This window comes from Solanum pennellii, chromosome 5, assembly GCF_001406875.1.
Source record: "Solanum pennellii chromosome 5, SPENNV200".
Taxonomy (NCBI): domain Eukaryota; kingdom Viridiplantae; phylum Streptophyta; class Magnoliopsida; order Solanales; family Solanaceae; genus Solanum; species Solanum pennellii.
In genome coordinates, this window is record NC_028641.1 from 76,927,349 (window position 1) to 76,951,900 (window position 24,552).

The 24,552-nt window shown below is 33.8% G+C and overlaps 6 protein-coding genes across 6 annotated transcripts; 1 reads left to right on the top strand and 5 right to left on the bottom strand.

Moving 5' to 3' along the window:
* Window positions 1-664: 664 nt before the first annotated feature.
* On the bottom strand, window positions 665-2,100 carry LOC107019780 (CASP-like protein PIMP1). Its single transcript, XM_015220154.1, has 3 exons — window positions 2,021-2,100; window positions 1,522-1,651; window positions 665-880 (listed from the first exon to the last, which is right to left on the bottom strand). The coding sequence occupies exons 1-3, from the start codon at window positions 2,098-2,100 to the stop codon at window positions 665-667; spliced, it is 426 nt and encodes a 141-aa protein (XP_015075640.1).
* Window positions 2,101-3,220: 1,120 nt separating this feature from the next.
* On the bottom strand, window positions 3,221-7,560 carry LOC107020317 (dnaJ protein homolog). The gene is made up of 7 exons (XM_015220621.2): window positions 7,373-7,560; window positions 6,335-6,514; window positions 4,858-5,023; window positions 4,621-4,765; window positions 4,234-4,510; window positions 3,912-4,110; window positions 3,221-3,696 (listed from the first exon to the last, which is right to left on the bottom strand). Exons 2-7 carry the CDS (start codon window positions 6,482-6,484, stop codon window positions 3,374-3,376), a joined length of 1,260 nt encoding a protein of 419 aa, XP_015076107.1. The 5' UTR covers window positions 6,485-6,514; window positions 7,373-7,560; the 3' UTR covers window positions 3,221-3,373.
* Window positions 7,561-8,490: 930 nt separating this feature from the next.
* LOC107018482 (vacuolar protein sorting-associated protein 60.2-like) lies at window positions 8,491-12,666 on the bottom strand. Its single transcript, XM_015218977.2, has 7 exons — window positions 12,461-12,666; window positions 11,259-11,410; window positions 10,448-10,541; window positions 9,654-9,725; window positions 9,439-9,550; window positions 9,210-9,361; window positions 8,491-8,740 (listed from the first exon to the last, which is right to left on the bottom strand). The coding sequence occupies exons 1-7, from the start codon at window positions 12,527-12,529 to the stop codon at window positions 8,687-8,689; spliced, it is 705 nt and encodes a 234-aa protein (XP_015074463.1). The 5' UTR covers window positions 12,530-12,666; the 3' UTR covers window positions 8,491-8,686.
* Window positions 12,667-13,426: 760 nt separating this feature from the next.
* On the bottom strand, window positions 13,427-16,598 carry LOC107019911 (apoptosis-inducing factor homolog B-like). Its single transcript, XM_015220272.2, has 4 exons — window positions 16,251-16,598; window positions 15,430-15,686; window positions 14,669-15,114; window positions 13,427-13,874 (listed from the first exon to the last, which is right to left on the bottom strand). The coding sequence occupies exons 1-4, from the start codon at window positions 16,361-16,363 to the stop codon at window positions 13,608-13,610; spliced, it is 1,083 nt and encodes a 360-aa protein (XP_015075758.1). The 5' UTR covers window positions 16,364-16,598; the 3' UTR covers window positions 13,427-13,607.
* A 652-nt stretch (window positions 16,599-17,250) lies between these two features.
* LOC107018711 lies at window positions 17,251-19,477 on the bottom strand. Its single transcript, XM_015219262.2, has 3 exons — window positions 19,246-19,477; window positions 18,087-18,133; window positions 17,251-17,643 (listed from the first exon to the last, which is right to left on the bottom strand). Exons 1-3 carry the CDS (start codon window positions 19,424-19,426, stop codon window positions 17,512-17,514), a joined length of 360 nt encoding a protein of 119 aa, XP_015074748.1. The 5' UTR covers window positions 19,427-19,477; the 3' UTR covers window positions 17,251-17,511.
* Window positions 19,478-20,554: 1,077 nt separating this feature from the next.
* LOC107019781 (receptor-like protein EIX1) lies at window positions 20,555-23,641 on the top strand. The gene has a single exon (XM_015220155.2). It carries the CDS (start codon window positions 20,555-20,557, stop codon window positions 23,639-23,641), a length of 3,087 nt encoding a protein of 1,028 aa, XP_015075641.1.
* The last annotated feature ends 911 nt before the right edge of the window (window positions 23,642-24,552 follow it).

The window sequence follows — 24,552 nt, forward strand, 5'->3', positions numbered from 1 at the left end:
TGGGTTGGGTGGGTGAGAGGGATGGAACATAGGATAACATAAAAAAAAAAAAGGGGGGGGGGGTAATTTTATTTTTTATCCTCTAATTATTAGTAAGTTTTGATTTTGATGCTTGTAATATTTCACTAAGCATATTTAATTTGGATTAATCAAAATATGTGTTATTGGTACTTCTAAATAGGGAATCACTTATATTTACCTTCTAATATGTGACAACAATATATTTCTTTAAATTTGTAATAAAAGGATAACAAACGCACACTTCAATCAATCGAATGATAAATATATTATATCAGAAGAACTAAAATCTAAATTTATTATTATATTTCAAGAATTAAAAATACAAAATTCCCAAAAATAAGACAAAATTACAATGATAATATTAAATTCTTCATGCTACCAATCACAAGCATGCAATTTATTCATGTCTTAATTATCATCAATTCCTTTTCAACAAGAAAACAAATAAACAGAATTCCAAAACAAAAAAAGGGAAAAAAAAATATCATGGTCCAAATTTTCACAATTTGCATGTTCATAATCTTATATTGTTCAAACTCTTCAGAAATATCGTCAGACATGTTCTCTCCTCCAAAAGTTACGTAATTTTGGTAAATTCAACCTGTAATATAATATTTTTAAAAAGTCTGAACAACCGTACGACTTACGAAGAAGATCTCTTTGGAAGATTGAGAGAAGAAATGATAGAGGAAATAGTAGAGGAAATAGATCCAAGAAGAAGCACACTAGCAGAAGCATTTGCTATGTTGATAAAATTTTGTATATTTTGGGTAGTCTCATCATTGTCCTTAAGTCTATTATATTCCACTGTTAATCCTAATCCAGCAGCAGCACCAGTAGCCAATAAGAATAAAATTATCTGAAAAAAAATATATATATCACTTTTCACGAGTTTCACATTATAACTATAATTCTATAATTAATCAGTTGTTTTTTGTTTCTATCTGAACTGAACTATCACTGTCTATGTGTTAAAACACACATCAACTATCAGTATCTGAACTAATAGTTGAGAAATGTGTTTTTTTAAAATATAAGAGTGAACGGTCAAATACACATTTAAAGTATCTCGATTTTAATTTTTATACTTAAATTATGAGGGAGGTGTGCGAGTTTTTCACTTGAACTTTTACCGACGATTGATCAAAATACAACTTAATTATTAATTGTTTCCTTTTCTTATCTGATCGATGATGATATTTCAAGTAGGAAAAGAAACAACGGATAGTTGAGATGCGTTTTGATAGATAATTTGTAATAAGTTTAAGTAGAAAGCTCTGATAGTTTAAGTTTAAAACTCGAAAGTTTAAAATACTTTAAGAGTGTTTTATCAGTTTTGAACCAAGTGTTCGATAGCTATATTGGGACCTACGTTAATTCAAACTCGCACTACATAAATGCTTTTTATTCATACCCAAAATTTGAAATCGATATATATTATTGATAAGTATTTCAAATCCTTTGTTTTTTTTTTATATGATCACAATTTGATTTGCATACCTTATCACCATAGAATTCAAAATAAGCAAGGCCACCATCAATGGGTTTTCCAGATTTCACTTGGAAAAATGTTAACACAAGTAATAGCAAAGTGTAGGCCATTCCAATCACATCTGCAGATATCATATACCTGCATCCATAAAAATAAAAATAATTAGAATAAGTAAAAAAAAAATATACTCATTAATTTAATCAAAGTCCTATATTGCATGAATCTGAATTTAATCAGACTCCAATGCAGGATGAAAAATCAAAAAAATATATACGCATTTATTTATTGGAATAATTCACCCTAATACAAACTAGGGACCTGGGGTGAAGATGAGGTGCGCTGGAGGGTGGTGAGGACACAAACAAGTCGAAAATGTCAGGAACCTATTTTCCGTACTTCCTTTATGGAAAAGTCATTTTCCTCGCTTTTGAAAAAACTTGTTTTCTTACTGAACAAGATAAAATTGAAAAATATTTTTGTTCGTATCTAAGGAAAAAGTAGTTTTACCGGTAAACATGAATGTCAGTAGAATCAACCTTGATTGGGAAACCATAAATGTCAAATGTATCAAAACTATTAGTAGCCATGACAATCAATGACACCAACAAGAAACTAAATGTTATGAGTCTCATTACTAGAGAACCCACTAGTGGTTTAAAGCCAATCATAAGTGAAGAAAATGTATTATTAGTACTAGTTGATGATGTATGGTTTTGGTTCATTGTTGTTGTTGATGGTGTTTGATTTTGTTCTATTGTTGTTGTTGTTGATGGTGTTTGATTTTGATCTATTGTTGTTGATGGTGTTTGGTTTTGGTCCATTTGGTTTATATCTTGTGGTTTTACTTGCTAGTTGTGTTGCTACTAATAAACTTGTATCTTCACAAAGTCATTAAGCCCCCTTTTATATTGCTTACTACTCATTATTAGTTATCTAACAATAATATATCCAGTGAAATCGTGAAGAAAATCGATACTTGGGAAAGGTAGAGTATATGTTGATTTTACGTGCACTCTAAATTGTCCACTTTTTTTTTAATTATAAATAGTTGTTCTAAATTACTTGTCAATTTACAAAACCAGAATATAATTGGTTAATTTTTTTTCGATTTTACCTTTACATTTAAAAGTGTTTGTAAAATTATGAAAAAAGCTTATGAAATTAGTGAAATTGTTCGTAAAATGTAAAGGAAAAAGTAGACAACTAATATGGGACGGAGCGAGTATGTAAATTTTTGTGGTTGTTTGTTACGCCCATGAGTTCTTGGTTGTATAAGTTACAACCAAATTCCTTGGAGTTTTGTGATTGCTTGCATAGTTGTTCACAAAATTTATATATTAATCCATATCAAATATACAAGTCCTCTTTATAATTAAACAAATAAAAAAAAGCAGGCAGCATTGTTTCCCTTGTTAAACATATCTTTTCGAGTTATAGGTCTATTGAAAATGATCTCTTTATCAAAAATACTTCAAATATCAATCCACTTATAAAACTATGTTAGATATGTTGTTGTCATTGAAAGCTTCTACCGTTGATTTAATATCGATATTTTTTTGCATGTTGAATGATAGAATATGTTTTGATAGTTCTAGTTTCATGTTAGATTATACGTTTATTTTAACGAGCTTATCTTCTCACAAGACAAAGCACACCAATTTATTTCCTCTTAATATCAATTCTTCGATAAAATATTTCAATAATATGTTTGTAACGTTAACAGTATCGATTAGCAAATCCAAAACTCGAAATTTATAAGCTAGTATTATCTTACGGCAGAGGAAATATTTCTTCAGACAATGTCATTTATCTTGTCATTACAAATACGTGAAAACAAGAGTTGAATTCCGTGTTACCAAATTACTGTTGTGCACATTGAACTCTCTGTGCACCACCATGCATGTCTTCATCATCTTCGTCGTATGCCTCTTGGGCCTGTTGCTGCTTCCTACGCATCTCCTCTTCGATGTTAACATCATGTAAGGTGGTCTCCTCGCACTCGTCCAATTCCATATCAGTCATTTGGGTTTTGGGTTTTGGTGGCAATACTGCTTCAAGGTTCTTGCATTGCTCGAGGGATAACGTGTCGGGGAATTCTACAGTGAAGTGAATGTATAGTTTTCCTCTCATAAATGGTCTTTGGTACATAGGCATTCCTTCATCATTTATGGCCTTAAATTGATCTGTCGAGGCCAAAAACAAAGTTCACCATTCATATCTATGAGCAACAGAGATTCACATATAAAAGCACAAGGACACCAAATTTCAACAAACAGCAGGAGAGACAATAGTGCGTGCACGAAGAAAACAATTTGACTTACATTAGCTGTATAAGGGAAACAACGATATATCAAGAAGTTCTAGGCATAAAAGCAACTAAAGTATACTTTGGGCTTACCAGGTTTGACAACTTCTCCGGGTTGGGACTTGATGATCAGCTGCCTGGTATCTAGGTGAGTCAAGATGAACTGGAAACCACACAGGGCCTCGGTTAAGCTCAAGGTGTGCTCTACAAAGAGATCATCTCCCTTCCGCTTAAACTTGGGATGTTCCTTCTGTTGCAAGACAAAAACTATGTCCCCAGTGACGGTATCAGGCTGCCACAAAAAGTGAAACATAAACAATGTGAAAATCCAATGGTCCCCTTTTTTGGTTGATATTAACATACAAACTGGTCATTATGAAATAATCTACTTCAAAAGCTAAATTGAATGTCGTACTGCTTCATCAGCCTCGCCCGGGAATGTTATCTTCTGTCCATTCTGCATACCCTTCTCGACAACAACTTCCAACACCTTCTTCTCCTGCACAACCTTCTCACCTTTACACTGCCCACACCTATCTTTATCATTGATCATCTCACCAGTACCCTTACACTCGTTGCAAGGGTGCTGCATCTGCTGGATCATGGATGGGCCAAGTTGTCTAATAGTGACTTTCATTCCAGACCCTTGACAGCCAGAACACTTCATTGAAGCACCTGATTTAGATCCTTTCCTGGTAATACAAGTATAGTATAAACCCCGGCAGAACTTCGTAGGGAAAACATAAAAAGATGATAAATGATGTCGAAAGTCGAAACGTAACTAATAGCATCCTAAACTCACCCCTTGCACTTCGGGCACAATACATTGCGAGATAGTGAAAGCTTCTTTGATGTTCCATTGTACAGATCCTCCAGAGAAACTTTGAGAGGGTGGACAACATCCTCTCCTCTTCTTTGTCTTCTTCCTCTGCTGCTTCCACCACCTCCTGGACATCAAATAAAGGAATATCAGAGACTGAAAGTAACATGAAAAGGAATCAACAAATTCAACATCAAACAAACAGCCATAGAAACATACCACCAAATGGGCTGCCACCAAAGAAAGATGAGAAAATGTCAAATGGGTCGTGTCCACCACCTCCACCGCCCATTCCTTCCTTGAGAGCATCTTCTCCATACTGATCATATATCTCACGCTTCTCGGGATCACTCAGAACCTCATAAGCTTGTGCAAGCTCTTTAAACTGAAATAAACAAAAAATTGCAGCTAATCCATTGATAGACTCCAAAGTAATTGACATCATTATCCTTCAACTAAGAAAGATTATTAACACAGCGACCATAGTAAATAATGTTACACTAAGAGTGCATACTCAGGGCAGTTAAACTCTTTGACTTGAAACATGGTGTCTATTATGAACATACATAGTATCCGTTCAATCCCAATACAATTGAAGTGTGTCTAAAATCAGCATTCCAGTTGAGCTGAGGGGGTTAGGGTTCAATTACACAACAAAGAAGCTTCACACCAACACATTCAAAGCTTCCTATTTCTGCAAAGCAGCAAATTTAGATCTAAATCTACCTTTTTCCTCCAAGAGATCAGCTTAATTACAGCAACTATCAATCAATCATGCCCAATGGATATTAAGGTTCAGTCCAGCTAACATATCAAACTAGTTGGTCAGCTTATTTAGGGAAATGGATAGAATTAAATTCTCCTTTCAATTTTACCAGCAGAAAAATCACTTTTCTAAGCTCAAAGAAAACCTACAGATAAAGCTACGACGGATCTAAACTAAACCAAAAGAATTCCAAAACACCATTCGTATAAAAGATACAAAAACAAAATATAATGAGATAATCTATGAAAAATTGATGCCAAGGCAAATCCAGTATACATGCCAGCTACACTACATAACACAGTCATTTACATATTTCACTTTTTCTCTATAAGTTCGCGTTTGAGAGATTTAGGGCATCCACACCCATATGCTTGATCAGCTGAGGTAAATCCAGTATTTAAACATGATGACTGCACTTCTTAAAACACACGCATACGACAAAACATATGTATACATATTTAAATTTTTTCTGTAAATTTGCGTTCAACAGATGAAGTGCACGAACACCCACTGCATATATGCTGGATCAACTCTGGTGAAAACAGTAACCAAGTAGCTATACCCTTTCAGGATCACCTACCATTTGTATAAAATCACATTCAAATAGAAATGATTGCAAACTGAGATAATCTCTATAGAAAAACTCCATAAACACAAAACAATTATACAACTGAGAAACTGAAGCAAAAACATTATTTACAAAGATGGTTGCACTTCTTCACACACATTCTAAATTTCTCAGTAACCTTGAGTTTGGGAGTCTTGGAATGTACACCCACTGCTTATATGCTAGATTAGCTGAGGCAAACCCAGTACTTAATCACGATCTACACTTCTAAGTGAACACACACACACAGATACACAGATGTATACTCATTTCAATTTTTTCTGCAAATTTGCGTTCGAGAAATTTAGTAAAAACAGCTGTACCTTTTCAGGATCACCTCCCTTATCAGGATGATTCTTAATAGCAGCTTTACGGTAAGCTTTCTTGAGATCTTCTTGTGCAGCAGTTTTAGGAACACCTAAGATTTCATAGTACTTCGTGTTGTCGCTCTTTTTCGGTGCCCTCCCAAACATCTTCGATCGCTTAATTTAGTCAAAATTGAACTAAAGAAAAACACCAAAATCAGTTACAAATTGAACGATAGGAAAATTACAACATATCAAACACTTCCCCCTTTGGTGCCCTCCCAAACATATTATTGATTGCTTAATTCGTAACTAATTGAACTAAAAACAATAAAATCAACTACAAGTTGCAATCAGAAAATTAAAAACATATCAAGCACTCTTCTTCAGTGTCCTTCCAAACATCTTTGATCACTAAATTAGTCAAAAATTAAAACCAAAAGGCAACAGTAAGTAAGCTACAAAACTAACAACCAGAACATTAAACCATATCAAGCTTAATTAGTCAAAAAACTGAACTAAAAAAAACACACAGAATCAGCTACAAAATTAACAATCAGGAAACTGAACTTTATCAAGCAAACTTCATAATCGCCCTCCAAAAGCATCTTCGTTTAGCTCATTAAGTCAAAATTAAACTAATAAACAACAAAATCAGCTAAAAATTCGGAAATTAAACCATATCACGCACTCTTCTTCACATCTCTCGAAAACATCTTCGTTTAGCTCAATAAGTCAAAAATTAAACAAAAAAACAACAAAATCAGCTACAAAATTCGGAAAATTAAACCATATTATGCAATCTTCTTCACGTCTCTCGAAAAACATCTTCAATCGCCTAATTTACTCAAAAAAAAAAACTAAAAATCAACAAAATCAGAAAAATTACAACATATCAAGCACTCTACATCTTCGATCGCTTAATTTACTCAAAAATTGAACTAAAAAACAACAAAATCAGCTAAAAAAAAACTAACAATCAGAAAATCATAAACACATGAGAAAATCATAAAATTTCCAAAATCATCAGTTGAATGAAGATCGATTGATACGTACCGATGATAAAGCGCGGCGAGAAGAAGAGTTTGTTGGCTTGTTCGAGTATGGAGGAAAAGAGAGAGAGAGGGTTTGCTTTGAGTATGAGATCTGTGGTTTTATTGAGAGGTTGAGAATTGAACGGTCAGGATTTGTTGGTGGGAATTGGGGAATATATACCAGTCTCCGCCATAAAGACATCTTTGGTCTTTGCACTTCTTTTTTTTAGTTTCGAGTAAGGCTGTTTAAAATTGAATCGAAATTAATAAGTTGAATTGATAAAAAAGTTATTGATTTATATTATTGGATTATTGATTTAGGGATTTTGATGATGGTTTTGATTTTTTTTGTTATTGGATTATCAGTTTTTAACGGTTTAAAGTTTTTTCTTAACGGGTTAACCGATAACCTGATAGTAAATTAAATAATAATATTTATACCATTTTGTATATAAAGTCCTCGACTTAGAGTTAAATTTCCTACTTTTATTTTTGGTTGTCTCAAATACTTGATTATTCTACAATGTAAAAGTGTTTGCTTTTGAGCAAGATGTAACTTGTGAACTCAAGTGCATGAGTTATTTGGTTAGTCACCTTGTTTCTAAGTGATTTTCAATGTTTTTTCTTTTGTGTCAAATCTTAACGGTTAAACCGATAACCAAACCGATATTGATCAAAAATCGATAAACCAATATCTTAATGGTTCTATAACGGTTTAGCATCTCTACAAACCGATAACCAATAAGCCAACCCAATAAACTTTAAAACCGAACCGAACCGGCCGATACACAGCCCTAGTTTCGAGTCTGAGCAAAAGTTATTGAGTTTTTGTAAATTCGTACGTTACGTTGAAGATCATTTGATTTATGAGATATTTCGAGATTAAGTTTGAGATAAAATTATTTGGTTAATAAAGGTATAATTCATCTCAAATAAATTTACGAATCATCTAATTGCGAAAAGTTTCACTCCCAAAATTTGAATAATAAATTTCTATATCACTCTAACATAACTTTTTTGATATTGCACACTATTTTTTAATTATAATCTTTGAGGATAAGAAAAATAATTTAGCATGAAAAAAAGACAAACTTTTATATTTTATATAACTAACATTTTAATTGAAAGATTCATACAAAAGAAAGGTGAACATGATTTATATCTTCATTGATATAATAAGATAATAAGATTCTATAATGAGCATACAAATCATTAATAAAAAATCGATTCATTATTGTTACAAATCAACCTTACTTCTCTGGAAGTAGTAATTAGCATCATCAAGGTTTAAGAAACCAAAACTCTCTGCACATAATGTTTCAACCCCAAAACACTCTTAACCGCGAAGTGATGCCCGAGGGACAGCAGGTAAGCCTAGTTCATCTTCAGCCTGTGCATCACAAGTCGATAAAAGGTGTCAAAGTTAGTTATATGTTACACGAAGAAATACGAACATTACAGAATTAGAAACCACCGCGAGAAAGATTTGGGACTGAGATATTAACTTGTTTCTATCCCAAAAGATGCAGCAGCATCTAATGCTTAAGATATATGATATAAAGATCGAGTGGCAAAGGTTGAGGACTTGTGACTTATGTCGCAGGTTTGAGCCCTGCACCATGCAGACTACACTTGGTATTTAAGTGGAGAAGGGCAGCTCATAATCCCCCCCGAATCTCAAAGGATGAGGTTGGTCCTAAGGGCGAGACCCCGGACAGATTCTCAATCATCAAAATAAAAGATATGTGATGTAAGATATGTAAAATACATATAATAATTAACTATCCCTTGCATATGTATAAAATTACATGCTTAACAGAAAAGAGGTTGATTAGTTTTCAGGTCTAATTGACGAATACCTGAGGATTAGCTCTACCAGCTGGCATTGACGCGTGTCCCATTGGTGCTGATGGCATGTTAAGCTCTGAATCCAGATCTGGTTCCTTGTCAGGTTGTAGGTATGAAGGAACACCTTCTTCAAACTCCATGTCCGCTTCCAGAGCATCAAGCTCTAATAAAGAAGTAAGGTTAAATATACATCAAACATGTTTTCACTAGAATATTCAAATGTACAAGAACTAATCTTACCGCCCATGAGCTCTTCTTCATCAACGTCATCAGGCACACCGTAGCTTCTACCAAGAGTCTCTTGAATTTCATTGCTTACATCCATCAGGTCTGTCATTTCATCTTGTAGGTTCTATATAACATAAGAGTATCACATCAGAACATGGATAAACTTCATAGCCATAGTTGTAAATAGAAAAGGAAGAGATTAAACTCAGGGAAGCGAGAATACATACATCTACGTCTTGAATGCTCACAGTTTTCATCATTCCTTTTAATTCTTTGTTAGCTGACTTCATTGCTGCCATCTGAAGAAACATAGTCAAGTTAATAATGGAAAATTCCACTCAAAGCAAATGAAACCCATTGCTCAAATGTGCCTTCAACACAAACATTTGAACTAAGATGGAAGCAATTGGAGAATAAGAAACTCTAGGGGACACAAATAGAAATCCCTTCTTCATGACAATTTGGTTGTCCTCCTACCTCTAGGGAGGTAGGCAGCAGGTTCCCATCAGGTTACAGAATAAGCTTCGCTTGACAAGCCTTGAGCTGTGCCCAATGGAGCGCTACCAAGAAAAAGACACACTTCACCATGAATTTGATATAACCAAAAATGTCTGATAAGCGCAGAAACTCCTAAGCTCAATATCAAAAACTGTGCTGGATGATGGCCAGTAAATAGTATAAGATCTATTTTTCTCCTCCCGAAAACAGAATTCAGTCAAACTTTAGAGGAAAGGCAACTTATTTCAAGGAGCATGCACTATTATTAAAAAAATGATGCTGCATGATATATAACAAGAGTGTCACAGATGAACTTCAAGCACAAAAAGTTTTTAGACTCGTGGATCAGTGGAATGTCAAAACCGACCGTGGTCAAGTTCTGCATTAGGGGGATTGCAGATAAGAATTACATATTCAAGCAGTTCATCAACGATTCTACAAATAAGATAAACATTTTGTTATTCTGAAAAAGGTAACTCGTGCAAAAGAATGGATTCCATTTAACATTTAACATTTAACATACTGTTTGCTGAGCATCTTTGATCCCCTCAGCAGCAAATGAGACTTGGTCTAAGTTGTATGTCTGATTGTAGAGCATGTCTCGCTGACCTTCATACCTGTTGATTATTCATCGGATAACTTATGCATTTGTCAGAACAATATGTAAAATACATGACCTAAGACTATAAAACAAGCAAAAGAAGAAAGAGAAATATACTAAATAGTGTTTGAGAATGTAATTTCTACCTCAAACAAGAAAGTGGAATTGATAGCCCATCTAAGTATAAGAGTGCAGCACCAAGGGCAAAAATTACTGGTCAATGAAGTTGGCGCAAAGACTACAAGCTCTGGGTGATTTCTTTCTATCCCCTAAGTCTTGGGGCAAAGTTGTCCGGTACCTATGTTGGTGGGAGGTAGCAGGTACTCGGTGGAATAGTCAAGGTGCGCTCAAGTTTGGCTCAACACCTCCATCATCAAAAAAGGAGAAAAAAGTGCATTACAGTATATTGTATATAGATTTAATAGCCCAGCACTGCCTACTTTTGCTTCAGGTATGACAACAACAACTAATCCACTGCTTCTGTTTCTTATAACATGGTAACAACAAAGGATCCCCAAATATGTATCTTTTCATGTTATTCATGTGTGTGTGGGTTGTGTATGAGCGAGAGAGAGAGAACTGTTAAATTGAGTTCGATTATTTCATCTCAGAACTTAAACTAATTGACTTTCACATGTTAGTAGACACTCATCACAAGTAATTGAACTTCATAATTTGACAAGCCACTTTAAGCCTCATTAAACTCAACGTAATGGCATATAATTTAACTCACATTCTCTTTTGCTTCAACACTCTCATAGCTCGAGCTTTTACTGCCTCCTGAGCTGGACCTGGTCGAGTCTTCTTTAGCTGTTCCTTGTACCTTGCAAGTTCAGCATCAAGCTTCTTGATTTTCTCTTCCACTGACTCACCTCTTTTATTGATCTTGACAATTAAGAAGCAATCAAAAGGATCAGAGATTACTCATGCAAACAACCAACAGTAATCACCAAACTTCAGAGAGCTAAAATAATAAAAAAGATATTCCAGATTAATCAACTGGAAACCATACAAGCAGCCATCTCTTCATTATACTAAAAAAGATTTACCTCAATTTGCTTTCCACTAAAACTATTTTTGAAGTCTAGCAATCTGTCCTTGAGTACTATTTTTTTCAACATTTTCCGTAAAATCCAACTTTTTATCTAGTATCTAAAAATTCCGTAATATATATTACGGATCTCAAGCTCGAGTTTACATATTAAGCACAACACGAGGACTTCCCATGACAGCAGAGGTAGACAGAATAATCTACTACTACTAATGCTCGAGTTTACATATTGAGCGCAACACGAGGACTTCCCATGACAGCAGAGGTAGACAGAGTAATAGATACGTCTGAAAAAGTCACTAATATTTTACAAAAATTCAATTCTGAACCCTTAATTTCAAAAGAATAATGACAACAGAACTAAAATCCTAGATTAACTTCTGCATGACACACATCCTCATCCTCCACCTAACTAATACTATCAATCGAGCTCATTAGACTTCAGACTCCTGATACAATCAGAATTCAGATGTACTAGTATGGGTATAACCATCTTCCAAACCCACCATTCCTTAACGACAGAGGGAGCTCAATTGTTAGGAAACCGCAGAAAACATGAAATTTTACCTCATCGAAACAGCCATAATAAACAAATGAAACAAAAAAACTAAGAAAAATTGCATTCTATGCATAGCTTAGCAGAAAACATTGGGGGGAAAAAACCCAGTTCAAACAGTACCAAAAATTCCAACAGAAATGGCAGTGTTTGTGCATAAATTAGCAGAAAACATTCCAAAAATTCTAGTTCAAAGCAGCTACACAACACATCGTAACTAAACAAACAAACAAAAACCCAAAAAAACGAAGAGAATTGAAATTTGTTTGCATAATTTAGCAGTATTATAAACTACAGATCTAGTTTGTCGGAAAAAAATAATAATTACCCTATCGGAAGCATCTTGAACAGACGGAGCAGGTTGTGTTTCCTTCTTAATGCCGAAAACTCTCTTCATCTCTCAATCTTCTTCTTCGCCGGTCACAAAATTCTAGGGTTTCTGATTCAATCGGAGTTCAATTTGGTACTTCTCTAACAAAAAATGATCCGTTGCGTTGTCTTGAAAAAGGTTAAAAATACAATTTAATTTTTACACCTTTTTTGCTTTTTATTTGAACTATCATCGATTATTTATTAAATCACGCAATGAAATTGATTAGACAAAGTGTTTCGATATAATCACAAGACATGTGGTAATGTCCATGAGGCAGCTAACTCATTAATTTCGAGGTACGATTTGATAAATACTTTTTCTATTTCAATTTACGTGATACATTTCAAAATTCGATATTAAACAAGTCTATCTTTAGCTATAATTTTTTTTATATATATTTTAATTATCTTAAATTATCAATTATATAGACTTGTACTTTCATGTAGTTTATAAATATATAAATTTTATTCTAAAAAATTTAAAAATCTAATGAGCGAATTCTTGATCAAACTTAAATTGTTTGACTCTCGAAAAGTGAAATATATCACATAAATTGAAACTGAGAATAAATAATAATAGTTTAAGTTGAAAATATAACTTTTTGATAGTTTCAAATAGAATGATATTTGCTTTGAGGTTTGATTATTTAAATTTGTACTCAAAATTCTTTCTTTAGAGAAGGACAATTAAGAACGAATTTGAGATTCTTAGTATTAAAATCCACATGATGCGTGAAAAATATTAAACTCGTACCCAAAATTATATTTTTATGAGGGGAAAAAATCACTTAAGATTAGTATGACCATAGCATAACGATAACACATGAATCGAGAAATGATCCAAATTCTTAAAAATACTTTTGCTGAATATAAATAAGTAAGTAGATAAGTGACGTTCTTTTTGAAGTAAACTAAAGATACGTAATTGAAACGGAGTAATTCGATACAAATTACATTTCCTCAAGTAACACATATTTTACACAAGAAGCAGAAGAATTATGTACAAGAAACACATAAAGAACCATCTAACTGAATATGAAATATTATGAACAACTATGTTCACAGGGGAACTAGCTAAAGAATACATGTTTAAACACACAAGTTTATTGAAGTTCAGATAGCAAACCAAGTTGTTTTCGAGTCCTCCCAACGAATAAATCTCCCGATTTTATCATCCCTGGAAGGCGTCCAATACACGATAAACAGTAAAACTGTGCTACAGCTTCTCTTTTGCCTAGAGCGATTAACGACAATGGTAAAGCAGGTTTATATACATTCAAGTTGTTGTCGTTAGCGTTCTTCATTAACAATCTTATGTTCTTGGCAGCTATCCCCGCGTGTCTTTGAGCCAAATATCCTAGTTTAAGTTCCTGCATTTTCAACGATACTAAGTAAGAACGTCTTGTGATGAAACGTACAAACATGATATATAAGAACAAATGCAAGTCATTGGCGTTTTAAGTTGTTGACCATCAGGACCTTCACAAGATAGGGGTAAGGCTACGTATACACCACCCTCGTGTGATATAACACTGGATATGCATACATCAAGGTTCTTGGACCATTGGTTTTTCTGATCCATATCGTGAGTGTACACGTCTGTTTAAAGTCTATGCATTTTTTGGAGGATCTGACACAGGTGTGGTAGCATTTTTGGAGGTACGAGCAATATAGGTCTTCTGCATAATGCAGAATAGCATCAGGGTCTTAACGAATGAGGTTTCTAGAGTTTAGTCAGCTTTTTAACGAGTGAGATTTCCGAGGCAGTAAGGGACATGAAATTTCAGTTTCCTTATCATAATAAAACAACATACTTCCTACCTCGTGGAGGTAGAGAGGTTGTGTCCAAAGGTCCTCGACTTAAAATGCAGCAGATCAACGTAGTTATAAAAAGAAAAAACAACAGTGAAGAAAACATAATAACTAACAACGAAAGCAAAGCAGAGTCTTCAGAAAAGGAACTGTAACAACAACAAAATAGTGTAATCACCGAAAACACAACAAACAACAGATGATGGTAGATAACTAGATATCAAAAGCGAGAAACTACAAGAATAAGACTAATACTACGACACACATTTAACCGCGTTAGCAAGATCTAATCGTTCAAGTATGAGTTTTCAGAACCAAAACGTACTAGAGAAAGAGTTTGAAGTGTACTTACAGGGATATCAGTAATATCTCCGATACCAAAGACATTGCTTCGACCCTTGACCTTTAAATTAGAATCAACCATCAACCTTCCATGAATATCCAAACTACCTTTCAAGACGGTTTCTTTTAGCCACCCTGAACCTATCGGCTTTCCAATGCAAATGAAATGACATTCAGCATCTATAGTTTGTCCACCAGATGTTTTGTAAACACCGTCTTTTGCAGTATTTACATCGACAGATTGCCCCAAAATGATTTCGACCTTCCTTGATTTTAACCAATTCACTACCTTATTGCTGGCACTTTCTCCGATAAATTCTAACAACATTGATCCCCTATGTACAATCGTCACCTTCTTATCGGGATAATCCACAGCAATTTCAGCAGCCAGTTCCACGCCTGTTTGTCCTCCCCCGATTATTAATATGGAGCTGGCAGATTTAATCTTTTCATGATCTGTAAACCAATAAAAATGAGTAGAAATGAAGCTATTGATGAGTACGGTAACTCTGTCCACCATGGCTAGAACAAATGCAAAGAAATCATCTACTGTTTTTTTTTGTCTCTAATCATATCTGTTGTCCCTCGGGAAGGTATACAACTACTACAACTCAACCGCAAACTACTTGAGGTTGACCTACAAAATTACCTATATTCATTTTGCTTTATTCAGACGTATTTAGTTCCATCGCTAGCAAAGGCTTTGAAGAATGAAAGATCGATCATAATGCTAATTCAACTACAAGTATATCGATTGATCCATGACGTTACCTGTTTGGTATTGAGAAAACTTCTCATCTTTCGTGTAAGCACCAGTTTCCGAGTGACCAGTAGCAATAACAGCAAAGTCATACGCAACTTTGTCGCCTTTTGCAGTTACTACCTCTGTATCCGTGATGTTAGCAGCAGCAGATGTAATGACATTTCCACGGGGAAGGTATTCAGAGTGACTAAAGACGGCTCGTTTTGCAAATGAAGGATCACACATTGACCTTAAGGCAGCCCAAGGAATCTCAAAATACTCCTTCCTGTTCATATTTTTCGTATTCCATTAACAAAACATACTACAAATAATAAATCCATGTAACATCTTAACGAAAACAGCCAATAAGTCCTTCCATCGCATAATTTGTTACATAATAAGCTATCCGTAAGAAACCCTGGACCTAGATCATGAAGCGATTGCCAAATACAGACCATATAAGGAGACAACAACATGTAACACTCCCTTCCCTAGAACTCCACGACTGGATATCTAGAGCGTACCTTAATAGGGTAAGTCACAAATATGATTGAGTCCGACTCTGATACAACGTTCAAAAATGGATATTAGGCTTAACGCATATCCCAAAAGTCCGGTCATGAGATGATGATTATCCATACATGTATTAGAAAACAACAACAATCCATTCTCTCAATCAATGGTATCAACTACGCCTCAATCTCAAACAATAGGTGTAGGTTCAATTTCCACGATCCCTTCCCCACCCCCAATGTAATGACATTAGTCGAGGTGTGCACAAACGGACTCAGACACCACGATTATCACATATTTTATAAAAAAATTCATTAAAAAAAACAAAAAAACTCACATATCAATGAGGGTAACATTAGCTTCATCTTGAAGACTCCTTGCAATAAGAGATCCAGCAACTCCACCTCCAATCACCACTACTCTTTTCTTCTCTCCCGCGGAATCCGCCATGGCTCAATTCCACAATGCAGCATAAAAAAACTAAACAACACAATTCCCCTATCACCCAAATGATCTCTACATAGGTACATACAAAAAAAAAATCGAAAAGATAACAATCTTGATTTTTTTTTTTTTATGGATTTGTTCTTATGAAAACTTGTTTGTATTAAAAAGAAAAAAAATGGTTATCGGCGATAAGCTACCGCCGATTCCTAAAGGAAACTGAAGGATTGAGAAGAAGATTAATTAATAGAGTTACAATAATAATTATAATAGCAAATCAAAATGTGAATGGTGAAGAGTAGACAATGGGAGCTCTGTTTTTATTTTTGTTCATTTTTTGTTTTGTGCATGGTAGGTTTTGCTTATTTTTAGGAAAAATGATTGAAAATATCACACATAAGTTTTTATATATTTATATATGTTAATAAGAGTAAGTCTTGTTTTTAAACGATGACATAATGCGTAAACGTACTCTTTAACATGGTCTTATCTGATATGTATGCTTTCTAATTTAGGGTATGCATAACTAATCAGTTAAGCTTATACGTTTTTTGATTACTCTATTGTGTATAACTAGGAATAAAACTATCAAAATTAACTTAATTATCTCGGTTTCTCTTTGATGTCAATTAAGTTCATTTGATCCATCGACATACTCGTGTTTAACGAGTGATAAGGTGTCGAAATTTCGAGCTATTTTTTTTTACGAAATATACTAAATGAGTATCTAATTCCATGCAATCGTATTGGATAACAATATCGTTTGTCTGGATAATTTTTGGTCTATAGCGAAATATCATTGTAGAGAACATATAACATTACATAATATGAAAAATCGATTCTAAAAGAACTTGTTGATCACTATAGTGAAATGTTAGTGGAGAGTATATAACTATTATAAAAATGTCTGAGTGTATCTATAAACGAATCCGAGCAACATAGTTTATATCACCAACATAGTGAAAATGTTAGGCAAATAAATAGACATTTTTCCAATATTTTTAAGTACTTTTTTTGTCCACATTGACCAAAGTAGTTTACACAATTCATTGTGAAGGCAAATAAACACGTTTGCGTACATTCTAGCCTTTTCAGATCTCACGAGTCACGATATGTCATCGATTTATATGCCTTCGAAACAAGTTTGATAAAATTTATTTATTTTTTTCAAGCCAATCAAGAATGCCTTGCTCTGATTCAGTGAGTTCCTCTTTCTTATCCTTCAAAGTGCCTTCTAAGTATCCAAAATAGTCTCTGTAGTTACGTTTGTAGTAACTATCCAACCTCTAAATAAATGAAGAAAAAAAAAAGGTAAAATCAATAAATAATATTCCACAAAAAACTAGAATTTATAAATTTTGTCACGCAATACGTGATGTGTGAGTTAGAAATCGTATATAATATACAATATGGTTGATATTTAAGTGGAGAAAACTAGAAAGATATGTCGACTATTCATCGAGTTTCAAACTGTGTACCTCATGAATTCTTGGTTATCAAAAAAATAATAATAACTTCAAAACTACATCGATGTGAAGTACTCTACATTATCAGTGTGTATAAGTAAAATTTCGTACAGTATCAATATATTATAACTTGTTGTAGCAAATTATTTCCACGTCGTTAATCTCATTTTTCTTATGAACACTTAGTTATCTTTTCGATGACCTAATAGTATAAAATATCGTTTATATTATCAGTGCATAAAAGTTAAACTCGGGATATTTACCTCCTTATCATTCTTAGTCTTGTTCTCTTCTGACTTCTTGAGATATCCTATAACAGCAAGAAGAATACAAACATTAATTATTTGCAATTTTTGTGATAAAAAATTAATAGTGATTCAAAAAAGGGAAAAGGGTCTGATATACCCTCAACTTTGTCATTTAGAGCTGATATACCCCTTGTTATGAAAGTGACTCATATATACTCCTATTTGTAAACAAATGGCCCATATATACCCCTACTTGTAAACAAATAGCTCACATATACCATTTTCCTCTAACGGAAATGAAAAAAATAATAATTTTAATCTAAATTTTTATTATTTTTTTCTAAAAAATTATAATCCCATATGAGTAAATTTAATCCTCGTCAAACATATTTTTTTTGACTTTTTTTGGTTTCAATGACTAATTTATAATTATTATTTTGATAATCAAATTTATTTATGTTTCACTAATATTCTTGTAAAACTTATTGTAGATGATCAAATTTTTTCTTCGAATATGAAATTAAATTACAATACACACACAAAAAAATAGTTTAATTTTTTATTCTTTAAACTAAGGAATGAAAGAAAAAAACAAAATAAGAATAAGAAATTCAAATAATTATAATAAAAGAAGTCAAAAAATAATTTATGTATGAAAAAAATTAAAATATACCTTGAACTTTGATAGAAGAATCATATATACCCCTAAATAATTTTCTTTTAAAAAAATAGAAGTAATAAATATAAATTTAAAACTAATTTTTTAACTTCCGTTAAATGAAGGGTATATGTGAGCCATTTTGTAACGGCAGGGGTATATGTGAGCCGTTTGTATAACGGTAAGGGCATATATGAGCCACTTTTATAACGAGGGGTATATCAGCTCCAAATGACAAAGTTGAGGGGTATATCAGACCCTTTTCACTTAAAAAAATAATAATGAAAATACTTCAATTGTTTGTTTTACTTTTCTTTTTAGTCCATTTTTATTAGTCATTCGTTATTTTTACTTTTACATGACATATTTAATAATCACAAGATTAAATGAAATTTTGGTACACTAGAATATTCAGACGTCTTTTTTTACTTTCTTAAACTCTGTGTCAAATCAAAATCAGATAAATAAATTAAATCGGAAGGTAGAAAGGAAGAATGTGAAATCAAGAAAACATACTCTTAAGAAGCTCAGTTTGAGAATCATTTACTTGAACAATTGCAATAATTGTTGTAAATAGAAACTCTCTTCTTCCTTGCCATGTCTCTTTTTTTGTTTTCACTTTAATTTCTTTGGTATTTATTGCTTGCACATGAAATCTTGAAAAAGAATATGTACAATTTCCAGTATTTAGGGCCATGGAGAAGAAAAAAAAAGTTAATTAATTATTTACATAAAATAAATAAAAAGAACATTTTAAAAGGTTGCTATAGATAATAGAAGCTAAAATCTTATCTCTTTTTTTTTTGTATGTGGGGAACAAGTGTTTTTGAAATATCTATATGATGTGTGGACCCTTATGGGAAAATACCATCCATAAGTTTGTTTAGAAATTAATATTATATATAGCTATGTATATAGTAGGAATATTTTCTTGATTCTTGTTGATTTTTTCTTTGATGATGGTGGTTTAATTTCTTGATCAGCTTGTGCGGATCTCAATTATTTCACTGAGTTGACGTTTGATAACTCTGTCTCTCGAGATTTAATAAGACAAATAAATCACTATATGACGATATTTTACATTAATAAGCTTGTATTTTTTTTCTTTAATGTGTAATTTTTTATTTTACAAAATCGTATACTATGTAATTCAACATACACATCCTAGTAAATGAGTAATCACAAAAAGTCTATCCATCTCGTTAACCACCATGTGAGACTTTTGTTATTCTTTAACACCCCATCTCACGTCCAGTGGTGCGTGGACAATTTTTAGTTTTGGAGGCCCACATCGGGTGAGACGGGCCTACTCTGATACCATATTGAAATTAGGTCTTAAGCCTAACTCACACCCCAAAAAGCTAGCTCAAAGGAAGGATGAACCACCGATGTGAGACTTTTGTCATTCTTTAACAGATTCACCTTCATACGTTTAAACGATATCTAATCATCTTGACTTCGACAAACAAGTCACTATATGATGATCCACAAAAACTTGTACTTTTACTAAAAGAAAACATAGTTCTCAACACCAATATCATATATAATAAAATGATATATATATACTCAAATTCAAAGATGTGATAGAGGAATTTGTCAAAGTCATAAAATAGGTATGAAGAACCTTATAAACACTCTTCTTCTTTTTTTCATTAAACAAAGTTTTTGGAGAACTCAATAAGATTATTATAATTTAAAGTTATTGACTTTATAATGCAATCATTTTCAGTTAAGTAGTTGAAGCCTACACAAAACAATGCCTCTTTTTCTTCATAAGTATGTTAATACTTGACAATCTAGGATATTGTTCATCATATTTGAAGTCATGAAGCTAATGAAAGTTTTCATTATATTTGCTACTCTATTTTTCCATTTTTCGATCGTTTATAGCTGCCTTGAAGGAGAAAGAGTAGCTCTAATGAGCTTCAAGTCCATGTTGACTGATCCATCTAATCGATTATCATCATGGAAAGGTGAAGACTGTTGCATTTGGAAAGGGATCAAATGCTCGAGTGAAGGTCGTGTTGTTGTTATTAATCTTCGGAATGTTAATCCAGAGGAAGTTATAATCAATAGCAATAAGGAAGTTGTTTCAAGTTCTAACAACATATCTGATTTTTCCCTCAAAGGGACTATATCTCCTTTGTTATTTACTCTTGATGATCTGCAATATCTCGACTTGAGTTTCAACAACTTCATGTATTCAAAGTTGCCTGTTGAGATATCAAACTTAACAAAGTTGACGTATCTCAATCTGTCAAATGCTATGTTTCAAGATATCATCACTACACAATTCTCAAACCTTACATCTCTTAGGTATCTTGATCTTTCGTGTGCTGATTCAGTACTCGATTTGTCTTCTATTACTATTAGATTGACATTACCACCAAAGTTGGATTTTGACTCATTGTTATCTTTTATGAGCTATGGTTATTTGTCTAGTCCAAATCTAAGGTGGTTAGAAGGACTTCGTCGTCTTAGATATCTTGTATTGACTGGTGTTGATCTATCGAAGGCCTCGGAATCATTTCATTGGGCTAAACCAATATCAGGTCTTTCAAATCTCATGTCACTTCAATTGTCTAGCTGCAACATTTCAGGAAGAGTTCCAATAGAGCAATTGCTTAACCTTACTAGTCTTTCTACTCTAGATATGCGTTCTAACGTTCTAACATCCACGATACCTGATATGATATCGAATCTCACAACCCTCTCAGTTATTAATTTTCGTGGCAACGATTTAGATGGTCATATCCCTTACCTTCCTCAACTCGAAAGACTTTCTGTTTCTAGCAATCCTGCTATGACCATAGATCTTGTTTCAATGTTTTCAGCCCCATGGCCAAGGTTGACATTTCTTGACATAAGCTTCACTCGGGTGGGTGGACCGATTCCTCCTTCTTTAAGCAACTCAACATTATTATCCTATTTCCGAGCTGATGGATGCTCGATCCAAGGGTCGATACCTTCTTCCATTACGAAACTTCAGAAATTGAGTATGTTGATGCTCAATAACAATGATATCACAGGTCAACTTCCTGTTTCCATGTCCAGTTTAGTAAGCCTTCAATACTTATCGTTGTTCCAGAATAGATTACAAGGTTATATTCCAAATTCGATTTGTCAAATCCCCTCCCTGGAGTACATGAATTTACAATGGAACGATCTAACAGGACGTCTTCCCTCGTGCATACTTCAGCTTCCTAAGCTTTCACTTCTTTATGTTCAGATGAATAACCTTAATGGTAATATGCCACTGTCATTGCTCCAGAAGTCTAGATTGGACTTTATCAGTTTCGGAGTTAGTGGATTGTCCGTGGAACTCGATGATCAAATTCAATCCTTTGTACAAACTTTCCAGCCCATAATTTTGGAATTTACATCTTGCAACATGAGAGGAGAAATCCCAAAGTTCTTTTCAAATCTGACGAGCCTCGAGATTTTGATTTTGGCTAATAACAGTCTATCAGGAGCCATACCATACTGGTTGTTCAATCTCCCATCCCTCTCTGTACTAGATTTGTCAATGAATAACTTCAAGGGAGTTATACCTCCAATGATTCAGATGAAATCTTCTCGTTTTACAACGCTAGTAAATTTAGCCAGAAACAAACTTGAAGGTCCTATCCCTACTCAGCTCGAGAATGTTAATGTCATCGATTTGTCATTTAACAATTTCGTAGGCTCAATTCCAACACAGATGGGAGAAGTTCATGGTATCAGGTCCATATCATTATCAGGAAACAGAATTCATGGTCCAATACCTGAATCATTTTGCCAAACTACTAACGTTCTCCAGGTTCTTGATCTCTCTAATAACAGCTTGTCAGGCACCATTCGACGTAGTTTGGGGAACTGCAAATCTCTCATTTACCTTGGTCTTGGAAAAAACAAGCTCAGTGGAAGTGTTCCGAAAGAACTTGAACGTGTTACAAGCCTTCGTTACCTTGACCTGAATGGAAATGAGTTTGAAGGTTCTTTTCCAACAGTGATTGAAAAGTTTCAAGATTTGGAGATTCTAAACTTGGCAGGTAATAGATTTGAAGGAAGGATACCAAAGTTCATCGGTGAGATACACAGCCTCCGTATACTCATGCTTGCATCAAACTCTTTCAATGAGTCTATACCGGAAGGGGTAATGAAGTTGGAAAATCTACAATATATTGGTTTGTCCAGGAACAATCTGTCCGGTACCATTCCCGAGAATCTTGATGGCTTGAAAATGATGATGAAAACACAAAACCAAACAACCATCTTAGGTTACGTTTACTCCCTCAAGTTCACTGGTGCTCAGCTAGAAATTGTCACCAAAGGACAGACACATTTTCTTGTGTCAGTGTATTCCTACAACAGTGGATTCGACGTCTCAAACAATGCTCTTACTGGTAAAATCCCTGAAAAAATTGGCCTTTTAAGTGGAATACCATTCCTGAATCTCTCACATAATAATCTTACCGGGGTTATTCCAACGACTATTGGTGAAATGATTTCCCTCGAGTCGTTGGATCTCAGCTATAACCAATTAACAGGTGAAATTCCAGTGACATTGGCACCCTTGGATTTTCTTGCATATCTCAACTTGTCTTATAACAATTTGAGTGGACGGATTCCACGAAATCCACATTTTGACACTTTGTATCAAGACGGATCAGCATATATCGGAAACAAATACTTATGTGGTGCTCCTGATGGGATGAACTGCAGTAACAATGGTCCCTCTATCATCAGTGAAACTACAGATGACGGATACGATCAAGAACATGTCCTGTTTGTTTTAGTTATATTCTCGGGATTTGTAACTGGAATTGCTGGTGTATTTCTGCTGTTACATTTGATAAATGAGAATTGGAGGAGCAGGTACTGGAGGGCAGTAGACAGAATTGTGTTGAAAATAGTGAACAGTAAACTATGATATGTGTATAATACATACTAAATTTCTGTAATAGAATAGAAATAGCAATGAAAGCAGTCTTTTGAGTCCAATTCCACTATGCATATGACAATGCACACTCATAACCATAACGTCTAACAAGCAAAGTGTCGGGACTCGTCTCTCACTGTCTCACATCATCATCATATCGTCATGGTGCATTGTGACTCGGAAATAATGATATGGTATCAGGTCCATATCATTATTAATCACTGCATAAATAATCAACGTCCGCATAACTAGCATGTAAAAATCATGCCACATCTACCAACAAAGGTCATAGTGGAGCGGAAAATCCTCCTTCATCCTTGCGAATATAGATTTAGTCGACCCTGATGTGAGTATCAGATACCGGCGGAAACCAGAAAAGATGAATCAAACCACTTCAAACCAGAAATGCCTGTTACATAACTAAAAAGTATAACTAGAACAAACAGGACATTTTCACGGATAAAAACAACATTTTTTCGCGTAATTTTCTATGTTTAGTACCAATAATTTTCAAATTGTTTGAAGACAACATGTATGACTTTGACAAATAACATATTCCTGTACCAAATCTCTTATAGGTTTGAAAAATTAACATATCCATGTCTGAAAACTATGTATTACTGTACTAATTTCTATATCTTTTACCACTGTGTAACTATGACTTTATTAGTGCTTCTATACACACTGAGTTTTTATACTTAGTGCCTTCAACTTTCATCGAACGAACCAACTATACATGTCTACTAATCATCATAACATATCTGAAAATCATGAAGTATGACGTATGAGTCTCATACATAGCGCGAAAATCATACATAAACTTGTATACGAGCAATTGCAGACGATTCATGAGTGAATAATAGTTGTACTCTTCTGCATTTTTTATTGTATCAGCATCTCTT